Source organism: Camelus dromedarius, chromosome 15, assembly GCF_036321535.1.
Source record: "Camelus dromedarius isolate mCamDro1 chromosome 15, mCamDro1.pat, whole genome shotgun sequence".
Taxonomy (NCBI): domain Eukaryota; kingdom Metazoa; phylum Chordata; class Mammalia; order Artiodactyla; family Camelidae; genus Camelus; species Camelus dromedarius.
This window is the reverse complement of record NC_087450.1, coordinates 24,388,936-24,413,546: the sequence shown is the minus strand read 5'-3', so window position 1 is coordinate 24,413,546 and position 24,611 is coordinate 24,388,936. Positions and strand designations below refer to the sequence as shown.

General features: G+C 39.2%; 1 protein-coding gene across 5 annotated transcripts in view; it reads left to right on the top strand.

The window, feature by feature from the left end:
* EML6 (EMAP like 6) overlaps nucleotides 1–24,611 on the top strand; it is a 214,091-nt gene that overhangs the window by 128,908 nt on the left and 60,572 nt on the right. For all 5 annotated transcript variants that reach the window (XM_064494485.1, XM_064494483.1, XM_031467040.2 and 2 more), the window contains exons 16-21: nucleotides 5,015–5,108; nucleotides 14,702–14,802; nucleotides 16,087–16,289; nucleotides 18,654–18,765; nucleotides 19,033–19,160; nucleotides 22,267–22,408. In XM_064494485.1, coding sequence (XP_064350555.1) covers nucleotides 5,015–5,108; nucleotides 14,702–14,802; nucleotides 16,087–16,289; nucleotides 18,654–18,765; nucleotides 19,033–19,160; nucleotides 22,267–22,408 — 780 coding nt within the window. The remainder of the gene's footprint in view (nucleotides 1–5,014; nucleotides 5,109–14,701; nucleotides 14,803–16,086; nucleotides 16,290–18,653; nucleotides 18,766–19,032; nucleotides 19,161–22,266; nucleotides 22,409–24,611) is intronic.

Here is a 24,611-nt window from a genome sequence, read left to right as displayed (position 1 = left end):
CTATCTGTCCTTTTCCTAAAATTAACTTGCTAGCAGATACATATGCGTATACTTACCATAAAAATTATATTAAGAAGTATGCTTTAGAAGAATGCCAAGACACCCATTAAATAAAATAATAAAACCTAAATGTGTCCTAGAGTATAGAGACTCTAATATATTTTTGGCAACATTGAAAATTGACTCAGTATTTCTAGCAGACAATTTGGTGCTGTTTAATAAAAGCTATATAACTTAAATGACAAGTATGTGGACTGTGTATTTTATACACATTTCCACGTATCAAAGAAAAATTAGAACTCAAAATAGCATCTATTCACTGATTTCAACTGAAATGTGTATTAACATACAAACCAAGTGGCAGGAAATTTAGAATACTACAAGTAGAATTTAATAATTATTAGACTATTTTTCTATAGAATTGATTAATTTGGGGTTTTTTTAATTGAGAAAAATAAAAAAACCAACTCATGTTAATTAAATATTCTTAGAAAAGAGATGAAAGGAGTGTTGATCAAAGACACTGATTATGAGATGAGTTAATACCAGGAAGCTGATACCCAGTAACTTGGTCTCTGTGTTTCTGAGAGCTCATATCTCTTCTGGGCTTAGCAGTTTCATAAAAGAAAGATCAAGAGATTAACTGAACTTAGAAGTCTTTCCCTCGTCAGGCAGCCCCTCACACTGATGCCTGGTGGAGAAACCAGACATTGTAGGAAGAGGTTGAGAAGCCGATTTTGTCACTTCTTCTAATTCCCATTTTGGGTAAATAAAGAAATACCCACATATGAGGTATTTTCTACCTAAAAAGGGTATTTCAGTTTTAAGAATACATTCTTTATTCCCCAGGTAACATTCATTAAGGAAGAGCCAATTTATTCAGCAAATGTGTTATTTTTTATTGTGAAAAATTACATATTCATCTCAGAGTTTAAATACAATGTTAATTCGTAAATGGCAGAAAGAAAGCTAGGTGATAGTTTTAGAAAGCACTAACCTCAAGGTAGTGGGGAACTACCTGTCGTGTTTGATCTGTCACCGTGTGTGGTTACATGCAGAGCAACTGAGGTGGTTGGTTGATCTTTGTGGTCTCTATGGCACCTCCTGAAGGTGTGAGCTGAAGCCTCTTTGTTTCGTTTACACTGATAGTAGTACTCTGTGTTAGAATGGTATCACTTTAGTCTTAAGCAGACCCCTGCACCACTTTACAGACCAAGAATGTGGATCCAGAGAGTTTGTTGGTATGGCCAGGGCAAAAGTCAAACAGTAGCAGATCCAGAGCTAGGACCTAGGCTCTCAGTCCCCCGTGAGAAAGCCACCCAGCCTGGGGCTGTCAGCTGGTGGGAGCTGTCCCCCTCTGCCTCTTGCCTCTTCTGCCCCTGCCCTCCACCAGGACCTGTATGGACTTTCAACGGAGAGTCATACCTGGAGCATTGGGCGTGCTCCTTTACTTCCTCACTCCCTCTCCCCAACAGCAGGTGTTTCCAGCTGCCACCGCCCCTGTTCTCCAGCATCAGTGTGAAGTGGGCATGGGGATACATAGAGGCTGCCATGTGCAACAGCCACTCCCGTCCCGCCTTGAAAAGAGACCCCTGTCCTAGAACAGCCCTGAATTAAACATGGTGAATAGGAGCAGAAAAGTGAGTAGTTTAAGTCAAAATGCCGAGAGCAGATTATTTAGATTTCCGTGTTGAACCATGTAAACAAGGCAGGGACACTGGTTATTATCTAGCTAGTGGCCCCATCTGTGTGCCTCAGCACCCCCACGTCCACCTAGCTCTTGCAAGTCAGCTCATTTGGGGGGTATTGTGGAGACCTACTGAGAGTACTTTTGCCTCTTATTAGAGAAAGAAATTGTCGTGGAAATACAAAGCAGGCAGATGATGTGAAAACTAGACAACAAATAAACATTTATACTTAGGGATTTAGATTAATCTATGTTTGCTACTTTTCCAAAGCAAACAAAAAGAATAAATTTTTAACCAAAAACATTTCTAACAGCATAATCCATACCTCTAAATTATGTCAACAAGAAAAATGCATTTATATTATGTCACTTAACTGAGCAACTCTTTGACTTTGTGAATTTATTATCACTGTCTGGGGAAGATGGAGCCATCTATGGGACTGCTTGCAGTCAGGAAAGTGCCTCCATGTGAATAGAAAACCAATTAAAAAGAGAAAGGTTCAGCCATGTAAACATTCTCTAGACTAAATATCATCCTCATATTTTAAAAACCTTCACTGAATATACTAATTTCCATAAGGGCACCTCTAAGACTAACTTGATTTCATTGTATTCAATTCTAAAAACCCATGCATTTTTTATGAGCCCTGAATACGGGATCAACTTGTAATTGTTTGAGTAAAATATTTCTTTTTCTAATTTGCCCTTTACTGTTGACATTAAGTGCCTTAGAATTATTTCTGGACTGTGTCACAAAATATCCATAATTAATACATACTGTGACTGGAAAGATTTGAAAGGACATTGGTTAAACTCTAAAAATATGGTTGGAAATCAAAAACTCCAACTAAATGGTCAAGGGACAATGGATTTTCAAAGCTAAGGTCAAGCCTCTGGGTAAGGGGGAGGAGAACTGGGGAGAAAAAAAATGGTAGCCAGTTATACTTCCAAACTGTGTGGTGTGTAGAAATAGCCCATACCTGCAGAGTTCAAGAAAAAAATTGCCATCCTAAAGAAGAGGTATGATTTTTGAGGTGCCTCTGGGTTTATACTGCTGCTTCATTGCTACTCATAGTCATGAAATGGGGTAGAAAGGTGGTATAACTGTGAAGACAAGCTGTTGGGGCCTTGCGGAAATTCTAATAAAAAGTAGCAAAAAAAAAAAAATCAATTTACCCTGAGATCTTCAAAAAATGTAAAATGTGGGGGGAAAAACCCTATCTTTCAATATATGTGGATGTTTGCATTCTAAGAAGGATATATTAATACAGCTACACAAAAGAAAACATAAAATTTTAAATTAACAAATGCAAAAAATAGACACTGAATATTTGTGCAGTGTTTTTGAAAGGAATGATAATTAAGACAATTAACATTGTATAGCTAAAGAACATGGAACTATCCATAGGCACATTCCACTCTTGTCTCCCTCGTCCTCCTGATGTCATCAGTTATCACCAGACTTCACTGAAAAAGAACTCAGTATGAGGATCTCATAAGAAATGTGATACAAGTCCCATAAGTTTTAAATAAGAGCTTGCAATATAAGAAGGGAAAGAGAAATGTCCAATACAAATGCAGAGACAGGCTAATGTAGCAACATAGCCAGGCCCCACAGGAAATACGGGAAAAGTAATGTCAGTAATGAATAGGAGGTCGTCACCAGTCCCTTCTCCCAAATGCATGAAGAGAGACCATGCACAATTTAAAGCCTAGTGACACTGATGCATAAGGGCATGTCATTCACTGTGATTCAGAAGACACATCTGTTTATAGTAATCACTTGGTGGCTTAGCCCTTTAGGAAAGTGTTAATGTCTTCACCTAATGCTACAGTCTAGGGCTTGAAAGGGTTAATGTAACCTTCAAATCCTTGCCTCAGTGGTAGTAGGTAGTAGCAGTAGCAGAAGAAGAAGATTGGGGAGGATTTGGTTTGTTAAGCCAGGCTCTTCCTTTCTTACTCTCCTTTTCCACCAGGAGGAAAAGGATCTGACTGCTGTTCCCAGTTGGCACAAGTAAGGGCACTCAAGGATTGGACGTTAGTTAACCAGCACTTGGGGAGGGTTGCCAGATACAGCAAATAAAAATACAGGAGGCCCAATTAAATTTGAATTTCAGATAAACTGGATAATTTCTTAGTACAAATATGTCCCATGCAGCGTAATATTGTACTAGAACTTACTTGTTGCTTATCTGAAATTCCAATTTGACTAGGCCCCTTTATTTTACCTGGCAACCCTAATTTGGCATCTACCCTAGGCCTGTCTTTGAAAATACCAGTCGAGACCCCGAGTGGGCTGGGGAGAAGTAGTTTATCACAAACTCATGTTTCTTTACCCGAATGTTGCTGGCCCTCTGTAGTCAGAGGAGACGCCCTGCTGAACTGAGGCTCAGTGAGTTTGGCCTCCCATCTCCCAGCCCACGGAGAGTTCGGGAGGAACTGCTGACCCGAGAAGCTTCTCTCTGAATCTGAATCATGAGGAGGCAGCAAAGGGAAGACTTATTGACCATACCTCTTCATCTGTCTTGAAGGGAAAAAGCAAATTAACTGTCTGTATTCAAATTCAATTATACATATTATATATTTTAATTTTGTAAAACAACCTGTCCAGATTATAGTAATCATTGGTAATATAAATAATTAATACTAAGGAAACATGCTCATCATATAACAAATGAAAAAAATTAATATGTTCATTACAATCCTGGTTTTGTTTTCTCAAAGCATATTTATATAGAGAAACTGACAGGACTTACATCAATAGGCCTAGAAGTTTGGATGATTTAAAAATTTCCTTTATCCATATTTTCTAAATGTCCTACAACAAACATACTTTATGTGAAATAGGGAAACTAAGAAATTAAGGGTTTTTTTTTAAATTATAACATCATCTTTTAAAATAATTTTTAAAGTTAAATTTAGTCTCTAATGCTCTTGGAGAGTTAAACAGAACCCAGTTTCTTACAGCTGAGAATAGACTAAGAGTGACATTAAATGGCTCTTCCATTAAATGCCATGATATTTGTCTGACACAAAATAGACAAGGTTTTGATGACTCAAGACACTCCCCCAACCCCATGTCTCAGATTGGAACACTGAGTGAGTGATTTAATTCAGCAACCGGTTATTGTGCATTCAGAAGCTCCATATTGCTAGTTATGCATTTTGTTCAGTGAGGTCCCTAATTTAGTGTGTGATTCTTCTAATGTATTTGAGCCTAAATAATATTCTTAAGGTTAATTTCTTGTTCGTCTTTATAGTATATAAAGTGTTTGGGTTTTTCACTGAAGAAATGAGTCACTTGATATTTGTGTTGTTTTCATACAGCCGATGGAAAATGCCTGGTGTCCGTTGGTTTAGACGATTTTCACAGTATTGTATTTTGGGACTGGAAAAAGGGAGAAAAGATAGCCACCACCAGGTAAGAAGCCGCCAAGGTTGGACGACACCCTGCCGATGATTACGCTTCATTAAAGGTCAACAGTTTGCATTTTCTGGTCAGATTTCTTCTTCAAACTCAGGTGGAATTCATATAGAAAACTTAACCCCTAAGGGAGAGCATATTGCAATATTTCATGGTGACATCCTGACTTAGAGGAATTAATGTTTGTTTCAGGGAATTGAAAAATTCTGAAATCCTTTTCAGAGAGTTATTCATCACTTTGCTCTTAGTAATATATGCATTATCTGTATCGGAGCTTTTTGCCAGCAGTAGAAAAGCAGCTTTTCTCAGGCTGGTGCCTTGCCCCCTTGTTTTCCCACTGTCTGAGCATCTGGTGAAGGCTTGTCAATGTCACTGGAGTCAGAAGGACCATTTGTCATGAGGCAGTGGCGTGCGGGAAAGGAGGCCCCATCGTGTGCATCTGCCACTCGCTTTCAAGCAGGCAAATTGTTTCCCTAATCTCCCCGTCTTATAAATAGACTTTCCAAGACTGACTGCTGTTTATAGACCACCTGTCCTCCCTTACCCCAGCCTCCCTCCCTGCTGAATCAGCCCTAAGTCTGAACATTGCTTTCCACTCCTGCTTACGTTGGGCTTAGCTGTTTGCCCAGCCGTGGTCAGAGGTCAGAATAGTTGGCAGCCAAGGCCCAGCAATACAATTTGTTGCCCAAGGCAGGTTATCAGTTTACCTCTCTGCTGGTTCTTCCCTGCGTAAACTGACTCCCTTTCAATCTTGCCCCACAAAATCATGTTTAAGTTCATGGCTTTTGAATGCCAAGATTCACTTTTTAAATTGATGTTTCCCTCTGTGATATTAAATAGGAGAAAACTTTTTTGGCAATTTGATTTAATGAATGAAGATCCATAAATTTATAGAGACTTGGAGGAGGAGCAGATGGAGCCTTGAGGACTCCAGCTGACCATCTTAGGAGAAAAAGAGGAGCTTTTCTGATGACTGCTGTTGAGATGGAATTCTTGGCAGCAAATGGCAGCTCATAAATCTGCCTACCCAAGTGGTTTTTCCTTTGGTCTCTCTAGTATTCCTCACTGTTGTTTCAATCCCCACTAGTACTCAGATCCAGCTTTTCATCAGAACTCTGCTCTCCTCCTCAATTAATATACTGAATTTTACTTTAATAGTTCTGATAACATGCCACCTGTATTACAGATAATTTCAGGCAAAGCACATGTCTGCATTTCAAAAGAAGTGCAGTTTTCCTGCTAGGAAACCCTCTGCAAATGTGGGTGGCTCACCTGTTGTATGCCAGCAGCATTAATAGAAATGGAAGAAATATTAATACTTAAAAGTATATATCTGATATGTTTAGTAGTGTTACTTCCATTTAATTAACACAAAGTGACTGAACACTATTACGTTAATGACACAGTTTATTTTTGGAATTGTTCCCAAGTTGTATGTCACATTCCCCAAACAGGACACCTGCAGAATTGCCCTCAGAGAGCATTTTTTCCAATGGTAACATTCACCACTGCTCTTTCCAAGAAGGAATGACAAGGATTGTTAAAGTCCTTTGGATGAATACTAGATTTTTAAATAATAAATAGTATTTATAACTACCTATTTATATAATATTAACATCTACAAATACTTACATAAGTAAGTAACCAAAAATAAAATTCATTTTATGGCTTGAAGTTAGGGTGCTTAAGTAGTTAGAAACTTTAAAAACAGCAGCATGAAAGACGTGACAAAGAAAAAGGAGTTAATACTTTGCTGATGGGACCTTCCTGGCTTCCAGGAGTCATCATAGCTCCTCTGAGGGTCTGATTTACTCTTGGCGGTGGCTGACTCAGTGACGCCCCTCACTTTGCACTTCCGTGTTTCCATCATTGCCAGCATCACCACTAGCAACGCTTAACAGGAAACTGGCTTCCTGTGGGCTGCATCCTTCTGCCAGGTGATATTCTCCAAAGTGCCCATCACCCAGGGTGTGAGATTTCCCCATTAGGGGAGGGGCGTAGTCGGTGGCTGGGGTGGCATCACCAGCAATGCCTCTGCTGCCCAAGGCTGGCGTGTGCCCGCGGCACTCTCAGAAGCCACCCTTCAGTTGTGAATATGTTTAAGTGAACCTACTTTTTTATCAACTCAGAAATTAGCGAAGTTCAGAATTGGCCCATAGAGATGTTATTACAAGATCTCTCTCTATGAGATTTGATTCAATCTATTTGTGCAGTTGTTTTGGCTCTTTGCTAATTTTCCTGAATGATTTCAGTCACCTCCATTGCAGATGAATTTTTTAGTCTTTTTCTTCCTTTTAATATACAAGTAATATATTTTAGTTTAATATACAAGTAACCCATTTAATAACCAAGACCAATCTCTTATGGACAGTGGTGAAATGGCCTGATATTACTGTCAATCAGGGCAGAACAATAGGATAATTAATCAGGCACCTCTGTGTCCCTTTATTTGGATTTCCACCCTACTATGAACATGGCTCTGGGGGACAGTGACTGATAATTATTGACACACTTCATCTCAGAGGTTTGAACAGTAGGGATCGTAGGCAAAAGATACAGTATCAAGGTGCATAACAAGAACACTTCCAATGTTAATGTAAGGTAGTTGTGCTACTAGAAAGCTTAGGGACAAAGTATAGGCCCTCATAGAGCAGGTGCACAGACCCTCAGAGTATGCCTTTCTGTTTTGGTTCTGCTGCTGTATCTATTTTAGGTCCTAACCTTACATACATTTAGTGAATAAGATCAAGTCTCCTGCATTCCAAATTGGCACTGTCTTTTCCCACTCTCCTTTTTAAATATGTGTATCTCTTTTTAAAAATAACATTTATTAATTTTTTTCTGTTTTTAAAATAATACATGATTATAAAAAAGTTAGAAAACACAGAAAAGCACCAAGAAGAAAAGGAAATGATTCATAATTCCACTCCCCAGACATAGCCATTAACATTTTAGCATATGTTCTTTAGTATATATTCAGCTAGTTTTTTAATCCATTTTTAGTCATATATGGGGTGTTACACATAGTGCTCTGTGACTTGCTCTTTTTTTTTCCCCACTCACCAATATATCATCCCACTTTCTCATTAATGTTACCTGGCTTATTCTGTATTACTCTATAGTGTAATCCATTTAAAATCTTACTTGGAGTGGGGTAGAAGTCAAACATTCATTCAGCCTTTCTGTTGTGGGCTACCTTCACACACACAAAAAGAAGACCAGATCACACGCACGGGACTGGGCCTCCGTGCAAACACAAGCGTTTGGAATAGAAGATTAAGAAGCCAGCTCACCTGGTGTGCAGCTGTCCTTGGCTTCTAGAAGGGGTGCTTCCTTCCCTCTTCTGCTGTGCTTGCTGAGAGAGTTTAAAATGTGGCCCTGCATGGTGACTTACCTGTGACCCAGGCATGAGGACCTGTCCTGTGTTGGGGCAGCAGGACAGACTTCTGCATTCTTACTCCTTCAGTTTAGGACCTGACACTCTTTTAATTTTGTTTTTCTTACACAGACATGAGCACACAGATGCAGTTGTAGGCAACTTTCCTATAAATTTAACAAGTGTCTAAAGGAAAGATTAGCAGATAGTCAGTGCATGTTCTTTATGTGTTGACATTAAGCATTTATGTGCCATCATTAGTGTAGAATTTTAGCTGTAACAGAAACAACATCGCTGTTTTTATGACACCAAGAAATTAGATGAAAACTAGAATGTGCTCTTAAAAAAGACTTTTCCAGCTGCCTTTAACTGTTTGACCTTGTATAGACACGAGCAAACAAAACAGTGCTCTTGACTATGTAGGAAATGTAATTTGTGATATGTTCTCAATTTTCATTTTGGTTTTCTCTAGCATCGTGTCTCTAAAGTTCATATTAATTATTTAGGAGCTGTGGGAATTTTCCTCCAATCACGAAATCCTTGGATAGTTAATGTCTTTCATGGCTATCTGGTTTCTTCTTTGTGTTAAGCACATTTTCTTTTCTCTTTCATTCATACCTTTTTCTGTCTGACCTAATTATTCCTTATACATCCAGTGATGTATCTTGGCCCTGGTGTCCATGTTCATTTTTGACTTTCAAAGAAACAAAGGGAGAAAGTTCAAAAATCAATTCCTCTTCCTTTGCCTGCCTTTCACTGTAGGGCTCATACAATGGGTATGGCGATGTTCTGTTCTTTCTTTTAACTGTTTATTATGAAAATTTTAAAAGTTACACAAAAGTGGAGGAAATAGCATAGTAAACTCCCTTGTACCCATCACCCAGCTGCAACATCCCACACATGGTACAAAGCTTCCTTCCTTCTCATTTTTGTCTTTTACTTTCTTTTCCGCTTTAAGATTTTAAAGATAATTCAAAGCATTGTGTCATTTGACCTGTATATACTTCATTAGGCATTTCTAACTGCAAAGACTTGTTTTTAAAAACCACCATTCCATTATCACAACTAACTAGGGCAACAGTAATTTCTTTCTTTCATTTATTACCCAATTTATAATCAAACATTCCTGACTGTTTCAAAGATGAGAGTTGGTTTGTTCAAATCTGCATCAAAACAAGGCCCACATTTTGTATTTGACTGTCATCTCTCTTAAGCCTCCTTTATTTTATAGCAGTCCCCTCCCCCCTTATTCGTACCATAGATGCATTTGAGGAACTGGGTCATTTGACCCATAGAATATGTCACATTCTTAACTTGACAGTCTTCACGAGAGCATAGCAAACATTTCCCTGCATTTCCTATAAATGGTAGTTAGACCCATAGGCTTGATTCACATTCAGTTCTTTCCTTGACACTAGTTTCATAGATAAATAAATCATATACCATATAATTCACCCATTTAAAGTGTACAGTTCAATTACTTTGTAGTATATACAGATGTCTAATTGTAATACTGTACACTTGAAACGTATAAACATAAATGAATATAGTGTACAGTTCAGTGTTTTTTTAGCGTATTCACAGGGTTGTGCAGTCATTACCACTATCTAATTTCAGAACACTTTGACCACCCCAAAAAAGAAACCCCATATTCATTAAGCTCTAATCTGCTTTCAGTCTTTCTGGATTTTTATATTCTAGACACTGTATAAATGGAATCATACAAAATGAGGTCCTTTGTGACTGGCTTCTTTCATGTAGCATAATGTTTGAAGGTTCATGTATGTCATAACATGTGTCAAGGCCTCATTCCTGTTTATTGCTGAGTAACATTTTATGGTGTGGATCCGACCATGTTTTATTTATTGATTCATCAGTTGATGGATAGTTGGGTTGTTTCCTCCTTTGGGCTCTTACAAATAATGGTGCTACGAACATTCGTGTACAAGGTTTTAAATAGATACAGATTTAACTTCTCTTGGGTATATACCCAGGAGTGGAATTGCTGGATCATATAGCAATTTTCTATTTAACATTTTAAGGCATTGCCAAAATATATTTCAAAGTGGCTGTACTATTTTACATTCTCACCAGCAATGAGTGAATGTTCCAGTTTCTCCACATACTACATACTTGCTGACACTTATTATTGTCTGTCATTTTGTTATATCCATCCTAGTAGGTATGAAGTGATACCTTATTAAAGTTTTGTTTTTCATTTCCTTAATGGCTAATGATACGGAGCATCTTTTCAGGTGCTTACTGGCCATTTGTGTATCTTTGCAGAAATATCTATTCAGATACTTTGCCCATTTTTAATAGGATTATTTGTCTTTTTATTATTGAATTGTAAGAGTTTTTAAAAATATATCCTGGATATAAGTCCCTTATCAGATATATTATTTGCAGATATTTTCTCTTAAGTTTAGTTTTTTAGGCAAGAGTACCTGATACGTACTTCACGTTGGACTGTGTCAGAAACATAATCGGTGGCATACCGGGGGTGGGGGCCGCGGGAGTAGTACTTGCCAGGTGCCAGCAATAGGGCTTGTATTATCTGTAGAAGTTTTTTAGTGGAGTAATAAAACCAACTAAAAGCCAGTCTGCTTCTTGTTATTCCCATGAGCCAGCAGTTCTAAACAGTGTTAAGGATTGAATTCCTCTTTCTCAGGGCAGATCACTCTTCCAGTGCACTCCCACGGTGCAACATTGCCCAAAATGGTTCTCCTACTCTTCATAATACTCAGCTCCTTTGTGGGTTCTAGTGGTATCAGCCTAATCGTTCCATTATAAAGCCTCCCAACAATGTACTGTCTAATGGTCGTGGCATCCATTTACAAACTATGGGCTAAACTGATTATTTAATTAGGGGTTGAAAATGATAATTTTCTAATTCTATCATTCATTTTTCATATTAGCTAGAATTCTTCTATAAATAAGAATTTTCCCTCATGAACCATCTTGCTTCTCTGAAATACTGTTCACACAGGAAGTAGTCCTTTACATGTTAAGGTTATTTGTCTGTTGTCTGTAACTTGCAGATGTTTCCCCCAGTTTGTCATTTGTCTTTTGAGTTTGCTATGATGTTTTTCATTATGCAAAGGTTTTTCTTTATATGTGGTCAAATTTATCAGTCTTTACTACTTTAAGATTTTGAGACATAGTTAGGAAAGTATTCCCCATTCTCAAGTTAAAAGGAAATCACTCGTAATTTCTTCTAATCTGCTATGGGTTATCTTTACATTTAGGTCTCTAAAACATTGGGGAATTTATCCCAATATTTATTGTGAGGAGCAGATCCTATTTTATCCTTTTTCCAAATGGCTATCAAGGTGTTCCAAGCACCAGTTTTCTTTTCCCTTTTATATAGAATTTATTCTATAGGACAGCTTTAGTTTCACAGCAAAATTGAGCAGAAAGTACATGGTTCCCATATACCCACTATCCCAGCCTCCTTCAAATCCCCACCTGGCACCAGTGTGGTACATTTGTTATAATAGATGAAGCTACATTGAAACATCATTATTACCCAAAGCCCACAATTTCTATTAGGGTTTACTCTTGATGGTGTACATTCTGTGAGTTTTGATTAGTATATAATGACATGTATCTACCATTATGGCTTCGTACAGAATGATTTCACTGCCCGAAAAATCTGTGCTCTGGCTGTTCACCCCTTCCTCCCCTCTAACCTGTAAACCACTCATCTTTTTACTATCTCCATAGTTTTACCTTTTCCAGAATGTCATTTAGTTGAAATTATATAGTATGCAGCCTTTTTGAATTGGCTTCTTTTCACTTAGTAATATCCATTTAAAGGTCCTCCCTGTCTCTTCATGGCTTGATAGCTCATTGCTTCACCTACTGAAGAACATCTTGGTTGCTTCCAAGTTTTGGCAGTTATGATTAAAGCTGCTGTAAGCATCCATGTGTAGGTTTTTTGTGTGGTCATAAGTTTTCAGCTTCTTTGGATAAATACCAAAGAACATAATTGCTGAATCTTATGGTAAGAGTATGTTTAGTTTTGTAAGAAACTGTCAAACTGTCTTCCAAAGTAGCTGTACCATTTTGTGTTCCCACCAGCAATAAATAAGAATTCCTGTTGCTCCACATCCTTGCCAGCATTTGGTAACATACACCATTTATTTTAAGTGTTCATTTTTCCCCATTGATTTGAGACCTGTCTTTATTATGTACTACATTTTAATATTCATTTGGGTCTCTTCCTAGATTTTCTATTTTGCCACTGGTTTGTCAGTCAATTTGTGCACCAATACCATACTGTTTTAATTATGAAGTCCTTATAAATTGTTTAGTATCTAGGAGAGCTACCCTTTTCACTTTGCTTTTCTTTTTCAGAGTTTTCCGGGCCATTGCTGCTGGTATATTCTCCCATAAGAACTTTAAAGTCAGAGTTTAAACTCCAGGTTAAAGAACAAACAAATAGACATTAAACTGCTTTTTTAATTGGAATCAATTTGAATTTATAAACAAAGTTAGGGAGAATTGACATCTTTATGAGTGAGTTTTCCAACCAAAGAGCATGGAATGTGTTTTCATTTTTTTATGTCTACTTTTCCACCTTACAGATGTAGAGTGTTTTTTTTGTTGTGCTCATTCATATGTAGTGCACATTTCTTGCTAAATTTGTGCCTTGATATTTTTGTTGTTGTTTATACATAGAGTCCTTTCTTCAAAAATGTTTTTCAACTGGTTATTGTATTTATTAAGACTATTGATTCTACATTTAATTTAATATACTACAACTTTACTAATTTATCTTGTTTGTAGTTGTTTTTACATTATTTTCCTTTGAAATTTTTAGACATATAATTACTTCTTTTGCAAATAGAAAGTTTTACCTCTTCCCTTCCTGTTCCTGTGCCTTTAATTTTTTTAGACTTTGTCTAATTGCATTAGGTAATAATGTTTAATGCAATGTTAAATGGTAGTGGTAATAGTCTTGTTCCTAACTTTATTGGGAATAACATTAAGTAAGAGTCTGACTTTTGAATCCACACACACACACAAATACACAAAAAATGAATAAGCTACTGTTCCAGCACATTCTTCTTTTTAAAAAGGAGAGCCAGTTTGTATATAGTTGATCTTGAATGAATCTAGGTTTCTCAGTGAGAGTCAAGAACTGCAGGGAAATATGAATATCTAACAGGTGACTTTAAAGCATCCATTAATTCCTACTTTACTAAGTGTTAGTTCAGTACTTTTTTGATGACAAATGACTTTTTTTTTTGTCTAATGCCTGTGAAAATGACAACATAATTTTTCTCATATATGATGAATTGTACTGATTCCTTAATAATGAACCCCCTTTGCTTTGGTCATAATGTACGTGCTATTGGATTCTCTTTGCTAGTATTTTATTTCAGATTTTTGTACCTGTATTTATAAGGGAGATTAGTCAGTCATGTTCTTTTTATTAATTGCTTTTCTTTCACGTAATGAAAGTTATGTCCTAATATACCATTAAGTAGTCCATTAAGACCAGTAAATACTTAGATTCTAATTACTTTGGTGATTACTTTATACTCTAAAATGGAAATATTCCCTGCACTGTGGAATGGCAGGTCTGTAGCTCCAGACCTCCAATCAGTTGTCATCCTTACATTTGTCCTTGTGTCTGTTGAGTTATAAAGTTACATTTCTGAATGCACAGCATCCTAAGAGCCTTCAGTAAATCAGTAGACGACATCCTTTTCTCTCTCCATGGATGTGAACTAGGGTCTTCAATTTCTTGTGAATACATTTCTAGCTGAAACTTTGTTTAACGTGAAGTTATGCCTTCCATGGAAAGAAGATTACATTTGGAGCTTCTCATTAATGCTTTTGCAGTGTATCTTTCCTCTTATACAGGACCTCTCTATCCCAAGAATTACAATTCTATGGTGGTGGTATTAATTTTATCTCATGGAGACATTCTGATTCATTTAAAGTATTTCATTAATTTGTTTAAAGCATAATTAGGTAGACTTTGGTAGCAATGTTAGGGTAAGAAGAAAGGGCTCAAACATGCAAGGAAAAGCCAAAGCTCATTATTTTAATGTGGACCCCACGTGTATTTTAAATCATCTTCTAATTTACTTGTCCTGTTAGATGTACCGAATAAAAGTTAGACCAAATGCATGCTTTTAATTAAACTCCCTAGCAGTGCTATCATCAAAACTAGAATTTTTTTCCTATTTGTCTCTTGTAGAGGACATAAAGATAAGATATTTGTGGTAAAGTGTAACCCACACCACGTTGACAAACTGGTTACAGTTGGGATCAAGCACATCAAATTCTGGCAACAAGCAGGTACTGTTGTTTTGTTTATCATTTATGTGGTTGAAAGTTTTAGTCCAGTTGGAAAAAAACAAAAGAAAACCCTCAACCACCACTACTTAGCCCATCTCTGCAATGTAAAATTGTGCGTAAAAGCTGTTCTCTCCCAAATATGCCTAAGCCGTGAAACTGAGAACACTCTATATGATGCTATGCATATTCATCAATACTTAGAAAGCTTTGGGATATGTTCTGCTCTGAAAATAATTATTTTTATATTTAGTCATTGGTTCTGAAAGCAGTGATTATATTGGACTACTGAGCAGGAAATAATCACTTTGGTTGGGTGAATAAAATTTTCATTATTTTGTGGTTCTTTTATTAATTTATCACTGAATTTAGCACATGAATGAAACCCTGACCCTATACATAGGAAGCGGTCAAAATAAATGTGGATATGATGTTGATAATAAGGATGCGTAAATAAGCATGACAAAACACGGAAGGGGGTCTTACTCTTCTCACTAATGGGCCAGACCTATTGTTGGGATTGTTTCTTGTTCTTAGTATCAGCTTTGGTACCAAGCCCAGCCTTACACAAGAAAAAACATAAAGAAGCTACTGTTCCAGTGCTTTCTGGTTTAAAAGAAAAGGTAATGGCCCCCTCTGTGTCTGGAAAGCCAGGCTGCATACAGTTCTCTGGAATGAGTCTGGGCTTCCCAGTGCCAGTCAGGAAGGGCAGGAAAAGGTGAACATCTGAGGACAAATATGATTCACTTCTCCTACACAGTGATTCATTTTTCTCACCCCAAAGTTACTGTGATAAAAATCGAGGCAAAACATACATAAAACATGTTTACAGTTTACTTCACAGCCACTGCTGGTTCCATTCTCTTTGGTCAGCCTTCATGACGGCTTGCCTGGATCTCCCAGACACTTAGTCGCTCCTCCCTCTGGCCTGCACAGAACTTGCACTGAGTCTTGGTTAGACGCAGGTCTCCTTGGACTGAGATGCGTATCAAGCTCTCTCTCCAACCAGACCCCAGGTTCCTAGAAGAGAGGAACTCTTTTCATCTTTAGACTCCAGCATTGACCACTGTGCCCACCACAAAGCGGGGATTCAGCAAGCACTGAATTCATGCGTGAAGAAGACCTTTTATAATGTTTTTGTTTATGATATTTTCGCACCATTTCTGTACATCTTTATGTGTACAGATAATGCAGACACACTGGGTTTTCATTGAAGATGGTCATTCTAAATGCCCATAGAAGGTGTCAGTTTTTCAAAAAGTGATAAATACTCTTGGTCTGTTCCAGGAGGGGGCTTCACCTCTAAAAGAGGAATTTTTGGAAGTGTTGGAAAATTGGAAACAATGATGTGTGTTTCTTACGGGCGAATGGAAGATCTAGTGTTCTCAGGAGCAGCTACTGGAGATATTTTTATCTGGAAAGATATTCTACTACTCAAGACAGTGAAAGCTCATGATGGGCCCGTGTTTGCCATGTATGCATTGGACAAGGTATGGTCTGTTTTCCTCATTAGCTTTCAAAATTATAAGTTAGGGTTAAGAAAGTCACACCAAGAGGATGTCAGTATGTGAAAACAGTACTCTCTGAATTAGGGCATAGTTGTCATAAACGGAGAGGAGCACAAATGGTCTTAAAACTTCTCTTTCATTTTTAATTGTTCTTTATGCGCAATTTCGCTTTACTTTTTTCACACTCGTTCTTCCTCACTCACTCCTAAGAACCTCTTAAGAAGTGTCGGGGTAAATGTAGACGCACAGTCGGAAAAGAGTCCTGAGAAAGATTTCAACACCGTCATTCTCCTTGGCGGAGTGGAGACCTGGAAGTGCCCAGGGGTTAGATTACTGTCCTCCCGTCAGTTTGACCTAAAGTTAGGTTGATAACCAGATTGTTCCTGTGTAGACAGGCTCAGCTTTAACAAGCGTGTTAGAGTGAAGTCTTATAACTGGGTGTATTTGTCAGGATTCTCCAGAGAAACAGAACCAGTAGGATGTAGATACAAAGGTATAGATGTACCTTTACATATGCAGAGAGGAGATTTATTATAAGTAATTGGCTCATGCAGTTACGGAGGCTGAGAAGTCCCACAATGTGTCATCTGCAAGCTGGAGACCCAGGAAAGCCAATGGGTTAACTCAGTCCAAGTTCAAAGGCCTGAGAACCGGGGGAGCCAATGGTATGAATCCCAGTCTACGGGTGGGAAAAGATGAGATGAGATGCCCTGCTCAATCAGTGAGAGAGGAATAAAGGAGGTGAATGTTCTCCCTCTACCTCTTGTTCTATGAAGGCTCTCAAAGGTTTGAATGATGTGCACCCACATTGGGGAGGGCTGCTGACTGAGTCCACCAATTCAAATACTGATCTCATCCAGAAGCACCCTCAACAGACACATACAGGAATAATATTTAATCTGAGCTCCCAGTGGCTAGTCAGTTGACACATAAAATTAACCATCACACCAGCTTATTTCTTCTCAAGGTTGTCTTTGTCCTGACCTGTCCAGCTACACACTTGCCTTGCAGTATTGTTTTTTAAAATAAAGATGGTACTTCCCTTCAGTGCTGTTAAAACACTTTCTTCAACCAATTTGCCAGGAAATACCAGTTTTTAATTCACTGCTAGCTTGCTGATGGTACCAGTTTACACATGCTCTCTGACCTCCAAACAGTTTAAACCATACAACACACCTAACTAAGCCTCATCTTGCATACCTGTTCCCAGGTAAATATGCTCATCCCACTATGGAAGTAGGTTCTTGTTAGATGGGCAACTACAATGGTTGTTTTGATGGTTAAACTGTTTTTCTCTAGGAAATTTGTTTTGGGTTCAACTACGAATTTTAGAAAAGATTAAAACAGAAGGAAAATTTTTGTAGGCCCAGAAGTTAATGTGATATAAATTTGTTTAAACTCTTATTGCTTGTTAATTTAAGCTGAAAAATTGTGGGAAAAGATAAGGATAGCACATTACAATATACTGCATTTACATTTAATTTGGAGAGTGGGTGTCATTAGGGTCAAAATCTATAATAAGGATAAATAAGGATATTTAATGTAATGAATTACAAAATATTATTTCCTTGTGAACTTCATTGAAATGAAGTAAATTAAAGTTTCTGAGAAAACAATAAATTACTCAGTATTTTTCTTTTAAAAAAAAAAGAAGACTTCTAAGAACAGTTGGTGTGTATAAGTTGCCAGAAAGGAAAACTAATAAAGCCAAGAAATCATAAGCTTAGAACAAGAATAAAGATCACTGTTTAGTAAAAAAAAAATATATATATATATATCCAATATGTTAAGCTTTTTACTTTTCAGGTTTTGTGAAAATTGATCTGAATTTTAATGATTGTCTAAATTATGTCTATTGATCAAAAGAACAGAGTAGCTTTGTTGTATGAAATACTTAAGTTACTCTTAATAGTAAATAATGACGTTTTTCCTGCAGTAAATATTTTAAAATATTTAACAATCATTTTGGATTGTGGTGACGCTTCTAGCTCACGCAGCAGGAGTGTATGAGATACCAGAAACTCTGCCAGGCTTTGAGGCTGGTCCTGTTTTGTTGGAACCCACTTTCTAGTCAGGGGACTGGGCCATCCAGTGGTGCCAGAGTCCAACCAGTGGTCTGAAGACAGTGCAGTGGGCACAATGAGGAGGTGCTTCATCCTGCCAGAGAAACAGGGGAGAGATGCTTCTAGAAATCATATTACTATTATCATCAGACTTTCCAGTCTCCTGTAGTTAGGAAGAAAACACAGACGAAGCTTCTTTACTCAAGGGGGAGTCCTTTCGAAGCTGAGTGGGTAACATGTCATTTTGATGTGTATATAATTCTTCTGACGTGTGCCTTCACAGGGCTTTGTAACAGGTGGAAAGGATGGAATCGTGGAGCTCTGGGATGATATGTTTGAAAGATGCTTGAAGACTTACGCCATTAAGAGAGCAGCATTGTCAACTAGCTCAAAAGGTGCCACTCCTGAGTATGCAGTAGAGATCTTTCTGTTCATAGAGATGGAAAAGATAGTACTAAAGTTCTTGGAAAACCATTACCAAATCAGTTCTCTTTTTTTCTTCCGCATTCAGAGCTCTTGATCCCTGATAGAAATGTCAAGGGTGGTGGCCCAATACCTAGTACTTTGAAACTATGAAAATAGAATTGATATAATTATTATAATGTTTTTTGTTCTATTAAATACAATATTTACAATATTAAATAGAACATTTCGCCCCTCAGGCTTGCTTTTGGAAGATAACCCTTCTATTCGTGCCATCACTTTGGGACATGGACATATCCTGGTGGGAACAAAAAATGGAGAGATCCTGGAAATTGACAAAAGTGGCCCAATGACACTGCTTGTTCAGGTACTGTGTTTGTACATATTCCAAACTGTAATTCACATCAAAGCTGGAATGCGGGGTGAGGCAACAGGGAGCAGTAAGAGTGTAAAATATAAGGAGGCACTCACTCTCAAGGTTGGGTCAGTGCTGTATTAATTACTTATTGCTATATAACAAGTTGCCACAAACTTGCCAACTTAAAATAACATTTATTATCCTATGGTTTCTGTGGGTCGGAGCTGAACACAGTTTAGCTGGGTCCTCTATTCAAGGTTTTGTAAGGCTGCAAGAAAAGCCAGGACTGTGGTCTCATCTGAGGGTCAGCTGAGGGAGGATCTGCCTCCACGGTCACTCAGGTTGTTGGCAGAGTTCAGTTTCTTGTGCGTGCAGGACTGAGGGCTTCCGTTTCTTGTTGGCTGTTGGCCAGAGGCCACCCTCAGCTCTCAAAGGCTGCCCATAGTTCCTTGTAACATGGGGTCTCCAGCGTTGACTGCTTGCTTCCTCAAAGCAAGCAAGGGAAAGAGAAAAACAGGTACTAAAGTGCCTTTAAATGACTTTAACATAATCATATTATCACATTCGTGTAATCATGAATATCTGTCCCCTTTGCCATATTTTATTGGTTGGTAATAAGTCACAGGCTATAACACACTCAGAGGGAGGTGATTACACAAGAGTGTGAAAACCAGGAGGATCATGAGGGTCACCTGTCCAGCACAGCCTGCTCTCTGGCCATCAGATATCCCTGTCCCTACCACATGAAAAATACATTCACCTCTCCCAAAGTCCCCAAGAACCTCACTCCACTACATTACCTGCTCAAAGTCCATGATCTCATCGTCCAAATTAGGTCTAGGTGTGCATGAGGCTCCTTAGATGTATTTCCTCTCAGTCTGTCAAAATCTGTCAAACTTAACAAAAATTATTTGTTCTGCATACACCGAATACCTAGTGTCTCCTTAGATTTTGTGCATCATTCTAGTCTCAGCCTTGACTCACATAAACACATAACATGCTCCTTCACTTCCTCTCCCCTCAAATATTGTATTCCTGTAATACCACATTAAAATGAATGTCAGCTGAATTCTCAAAGATGAAAGAAGGGATCAAATCTCACCCAAGAGGGTGGGAGTATGTGGAGGTGGGTAGGTAGTCCTGCCCAATTTGGTGATGGATAGGCCTTAGTTACAGATGGAAGAGACCCAGGTGGGCTGAGGGTGTGTAGAAGGTGGAGTGAAAAGAATATACACTGGTTATCTCAGCTTCAGGACCTTTCGTGTGTCCAGCAGAGGAGTTTTGCCTCCTCCCTGACCTGATTGACACCTGCAGGCTTGCTGCATCAGAGCTGAACCCTCAGAATCCCACTGTGAGGGGTCTTCTGATTTACTTCACCCTGAGAACAGTTCTGCACACACATCATAGATCAGAGTCCTTTGAGGTTTTAAGAATGCATGGGCCCAAGCCCCACCCTGGATATCCTGAATAAAAATGCATTTTTTAAAAAAAAAATTCTGTGTTAAAAACAAACCTCAGAAGCTCTGGAGCTGGTGGCGCCAGGCAGCCAGGATTGAGAACTGGGCTGAGGTGCGTCCTTGAAGTGTGACTTCTTTGTTCTCCAGCTGTTCTTGCCTTTGTTGTTTCCTTTCAACCTAATTTCTTTTTCTTTCCGGCCATGACTTTTTATTTAATTTTATCAGAAATTAAGTGTTTCTTTCTTTTTAATCTCCAAATATTTGAGACTTTAAATTGTTTACATACATGCTAGGTTGCATAAAAGTACTTAATCATATTCGATTAAGGAAATACAATTTTTAAATTAATATGTAAGGCAGTGGATTGAAAGGGTCTCAGAGCCTTACGTCCCTGTCCTCGGTGTACAAAAGGACTTGGTCTGTAAAAGAGCTTCAAACAGATCCAGTTTGGGGGAAACCAGGGAGGGCTGACACCTGATCCATACTCTGACTGTGACCTTGGGGGTGGGAAGCTTCTCAAGGGAAGAAAACTAGAAAACGGGGGATGTATGGTGCTTCAAATCTAATATAGTCAAAAACAGTATCTACACCCTTTGGCCCTTCTCAGATATTTGAATGTCAACTGTATTGGGAACTTCATATCTTCTGCCAAATTACTGTTTTGCTTAAACAGCTTCCCAGTTAAACCAGAATCATCCAGTTTCTCTTTGGAGAGCCACCTGTTCCCCAAAGCATTCCAACTACAAACACCTTTCAGATGCCTGTGTATGGTCTTCCTTTTTGCTTTACTAAGCAAAGTCTTTTTATAATTAACCGCTAAAAGCAGAAATTCAGTAAACAATCTGGTCTGTTTTATTATTCCATTTCTAGTCTATTCATCACTACTTTATTGACTGATAAGTTAGAAGAATCAGATTCATTTTCTCCCTAATTGCTCATTTGTTAAATACTGTTTCATCTCAGTTGTTACTCTAAGCCAGTTAGGTAGCTGTGTTTGTGATAAGACATCGGTATGTGGAATTGGTCCAATGCCTGTCAAGCCCCTTTCAGTTTTCTGTTTACTAGAATACAATAATTTGTGAATAAATGCTGACTCTGAGCTGTAACCAGGGTGCTTGAAAATTTAGCTCTATTCCTGCTCTGCCCAATGCTGTGCATTCAAAGAACTAAAATGGAATTAGCAAGAATATTGCTGCCCATTTCCTCTGACAGATAGCTGGTACCTACATCTTTTAGAATATGGTCTTATTGAAGGAAGTGGTTTGTGTCGTTGTGATCAAGCTGTTTTATGAGAAGATACGTATGTACTGTGTTTATTCAAGTCAAACAACAGGATAAAATGAGGACAGTTCCTTATTCACTCAGACGTTTCTAAATGAAAAGATGTTTGGTGTCATATAAACAGAACTTCAGAGTGATGTGAGCCCATCCTTCATTTTCCAGATGAACGCTTTAGCATCATGTAGGCCCAACTTTAGATCAAGTTCAAATGAAAATTTATTCTGTGCAGTCATTTTGGCTCAAGGCAGCTTAAACTGTGTTTACTCATATTTGAACCTGTTTGGGATACTCTCAGGCTGAATATGCAGCACAAGGCTGCGGGAGGGCTGGCTGTAAGCATGGACTGATTCTGTGTTGTCCCATTTCCTCTCCCACAGGGACACATGGAAGGAGAGGTGTGGGGGCTGGCGGCTCACCCTCTCCTGCCCATCTGTGCAACAGTGAGTGATGATAAAACACTGCGGATCTGGGAATTATCCTCCCAACACCGTATGCTGGCAGTACGGAAACTCAAAAAAGGTACGTGACATCACCTTACATACCTGTGAAAGCGCTTACAACAGAAAGTACTGAACTCATTCATTCATTCATTCATTCAGCTAATATTCACTGAGAGCACCTAGTAGATGGCCCCAAATATGCTGGGCAACGGGGATTCTGTGTTTGTTGTTACAGATAGAACTAATCACATGTAGAATTGTTCCAGAAGGCTGGCCTGATCCAGTCTTCATTTTCCTTGCACTGCACAGACACTTGCCACCTGGGGGCAATATGTCCTTCCTCTTCTCATCTAGAACTGTGGGAGTCAGTTGAAACACATCAGCTTGTAAAGAATGCTGTTTATTTTTATGTCTAACCATCTCCAGAACTGACTTACATTACTGAAAAATGAAAGCCAATTATATTAAAAAAAATAGCTAATATCAAGAAATGAATAAATATGTATCAAACACTTATATGCACTAGAACTAAGAGGTGTACCAAGAAGGACAAACTCAAAAAGCATTTATGGAGTGGCTTCTAGGTATCAGGCACTGAGGCTCCCAAGATGAACAGTCAATCTCTAGTGTCAGAGATGGACAAGATTTGAACAGAGTCCCAGCAACAGATGGCCCATTCAAATTGGGTAATTTGAGGAGAGGCTCGAAATGGTACTATTTATAAAGGAGTGAGCAGCGTGTAGGGAGATGACCAGGGCTAGTGCAGCACGATGCAGCCAGTAACAGCCGGGTAGCACGACCAGCCCTGGGCCTGGAGGGACCAAGGAGGGCAGTTGCTGGAACCTTGAAAGTGATTGCTGTGCGAGGTGACAGCAGGCAGGAGCTGTGACCGTCAGCCCAGAGACTCAGCCAGCCTGCGGTGACCCCGCAGGGAGGCGGCTAGGGGAACACATACCCCCACCTCCCTCCTTCCTTGCTCCCTTCCATCCTCCCTCCAGTCTCCTGCTCATGCTCCCTTGACCACATGTAATCACAAGCCAGGGGGTGTGGGAGCCCATTGATACAGTCCATGTGGGCCAGCTCCACAGAGCAGGGTGGAGAGTGGGTGAGGACAGACAAAGGAGCTCTGGCACAAACAGGGTATCACGGAGGCTCAGTCAGGCCCACTGCCAGGGACAGCTCCATCGGGGAGGAAACATGAGCGCCGAGGCTCAAAGGATTTGTGAAAGTGAAGACAGGAAAGGACGAGACTGGGGTCTGGCCCTCAAGTATTTGTACTTGGGACTTTTATGAAGAGACATGGGATATTCTAGGGGGATAAAATGAAAAATGGTGTCGAGACGGTAATGACGATAATGACAGCGCTAATACTGCTGAGCCAGCGACTGTGCTAGCCCTTCGCCTTCGTCTTCACTGGAACCCAGTGAATAAGGCCTTTATTATTTCCACTTACAAATTTGGCAGCTGAGGTACAGACAGCTTACGTTGTTTGCCCAAAGTTGCACAGCTAGTAAGTGATGGACCTTAATTCAGACCCAGGCAGTGTGGCTTCAGAGAGCACAGCAGTGGCCTCTGTGGGACCTCCGCCATAGTGCTTCCGGACTTCTAGGTGGTGATAAGTGATGGAGTCAGCATTCAAACCCAGGTCTGACTCCAGAGCCCATGCTCTTACCCATTACAGGACTGAATAATTTGGCCACTAATTTATATTGGAGAAATGATAGACCAAGTCCTTAGTGTGAGTGACTCGAATATCAAACAGTGGACTTGATTCACTAGGTTAAAAATCAGGTCAAAAGAACCACTGCCAGCACATCTTAGAGAGGATGGCCATTCAACCCAGTTGACAGCTGTTGTCCTTGTGTAGGTGTTAGTAGCTCCCCCTTTCACTCTCGGGTGTCCTGATCTGTGTGGTAAGTTATGAAGCTTAGCCTAATCTTGGCGGCTCTTCTCAGGAGCAGGCTGGTCTTCCTGGTCTTCCAGCACTGGTGGCACGCCTGATTCATAGAAGGTAAATAACGGCACAGTGAATGAAGGAAGAGAGGAAGGGAGGTGTAGTTTATGAGCCAGTTTTAAAGTTTTGGTGCTTTCCTCATGCCTGAGGCCTGAGGGGTGTGTATGCTCCATTTGAAATACCTTAGCACAAGGCTGCCGGACTGTCCCACCCTGGGGCCGTGCCTACTATAGTCTTGACAGTAAGAACAAGGGTGACATTCTTCAGTAGGATTCCTATTAAATGTACCCCAACAGAGTCCATCCTCCCCAGTCAGAAATAGCTCCGT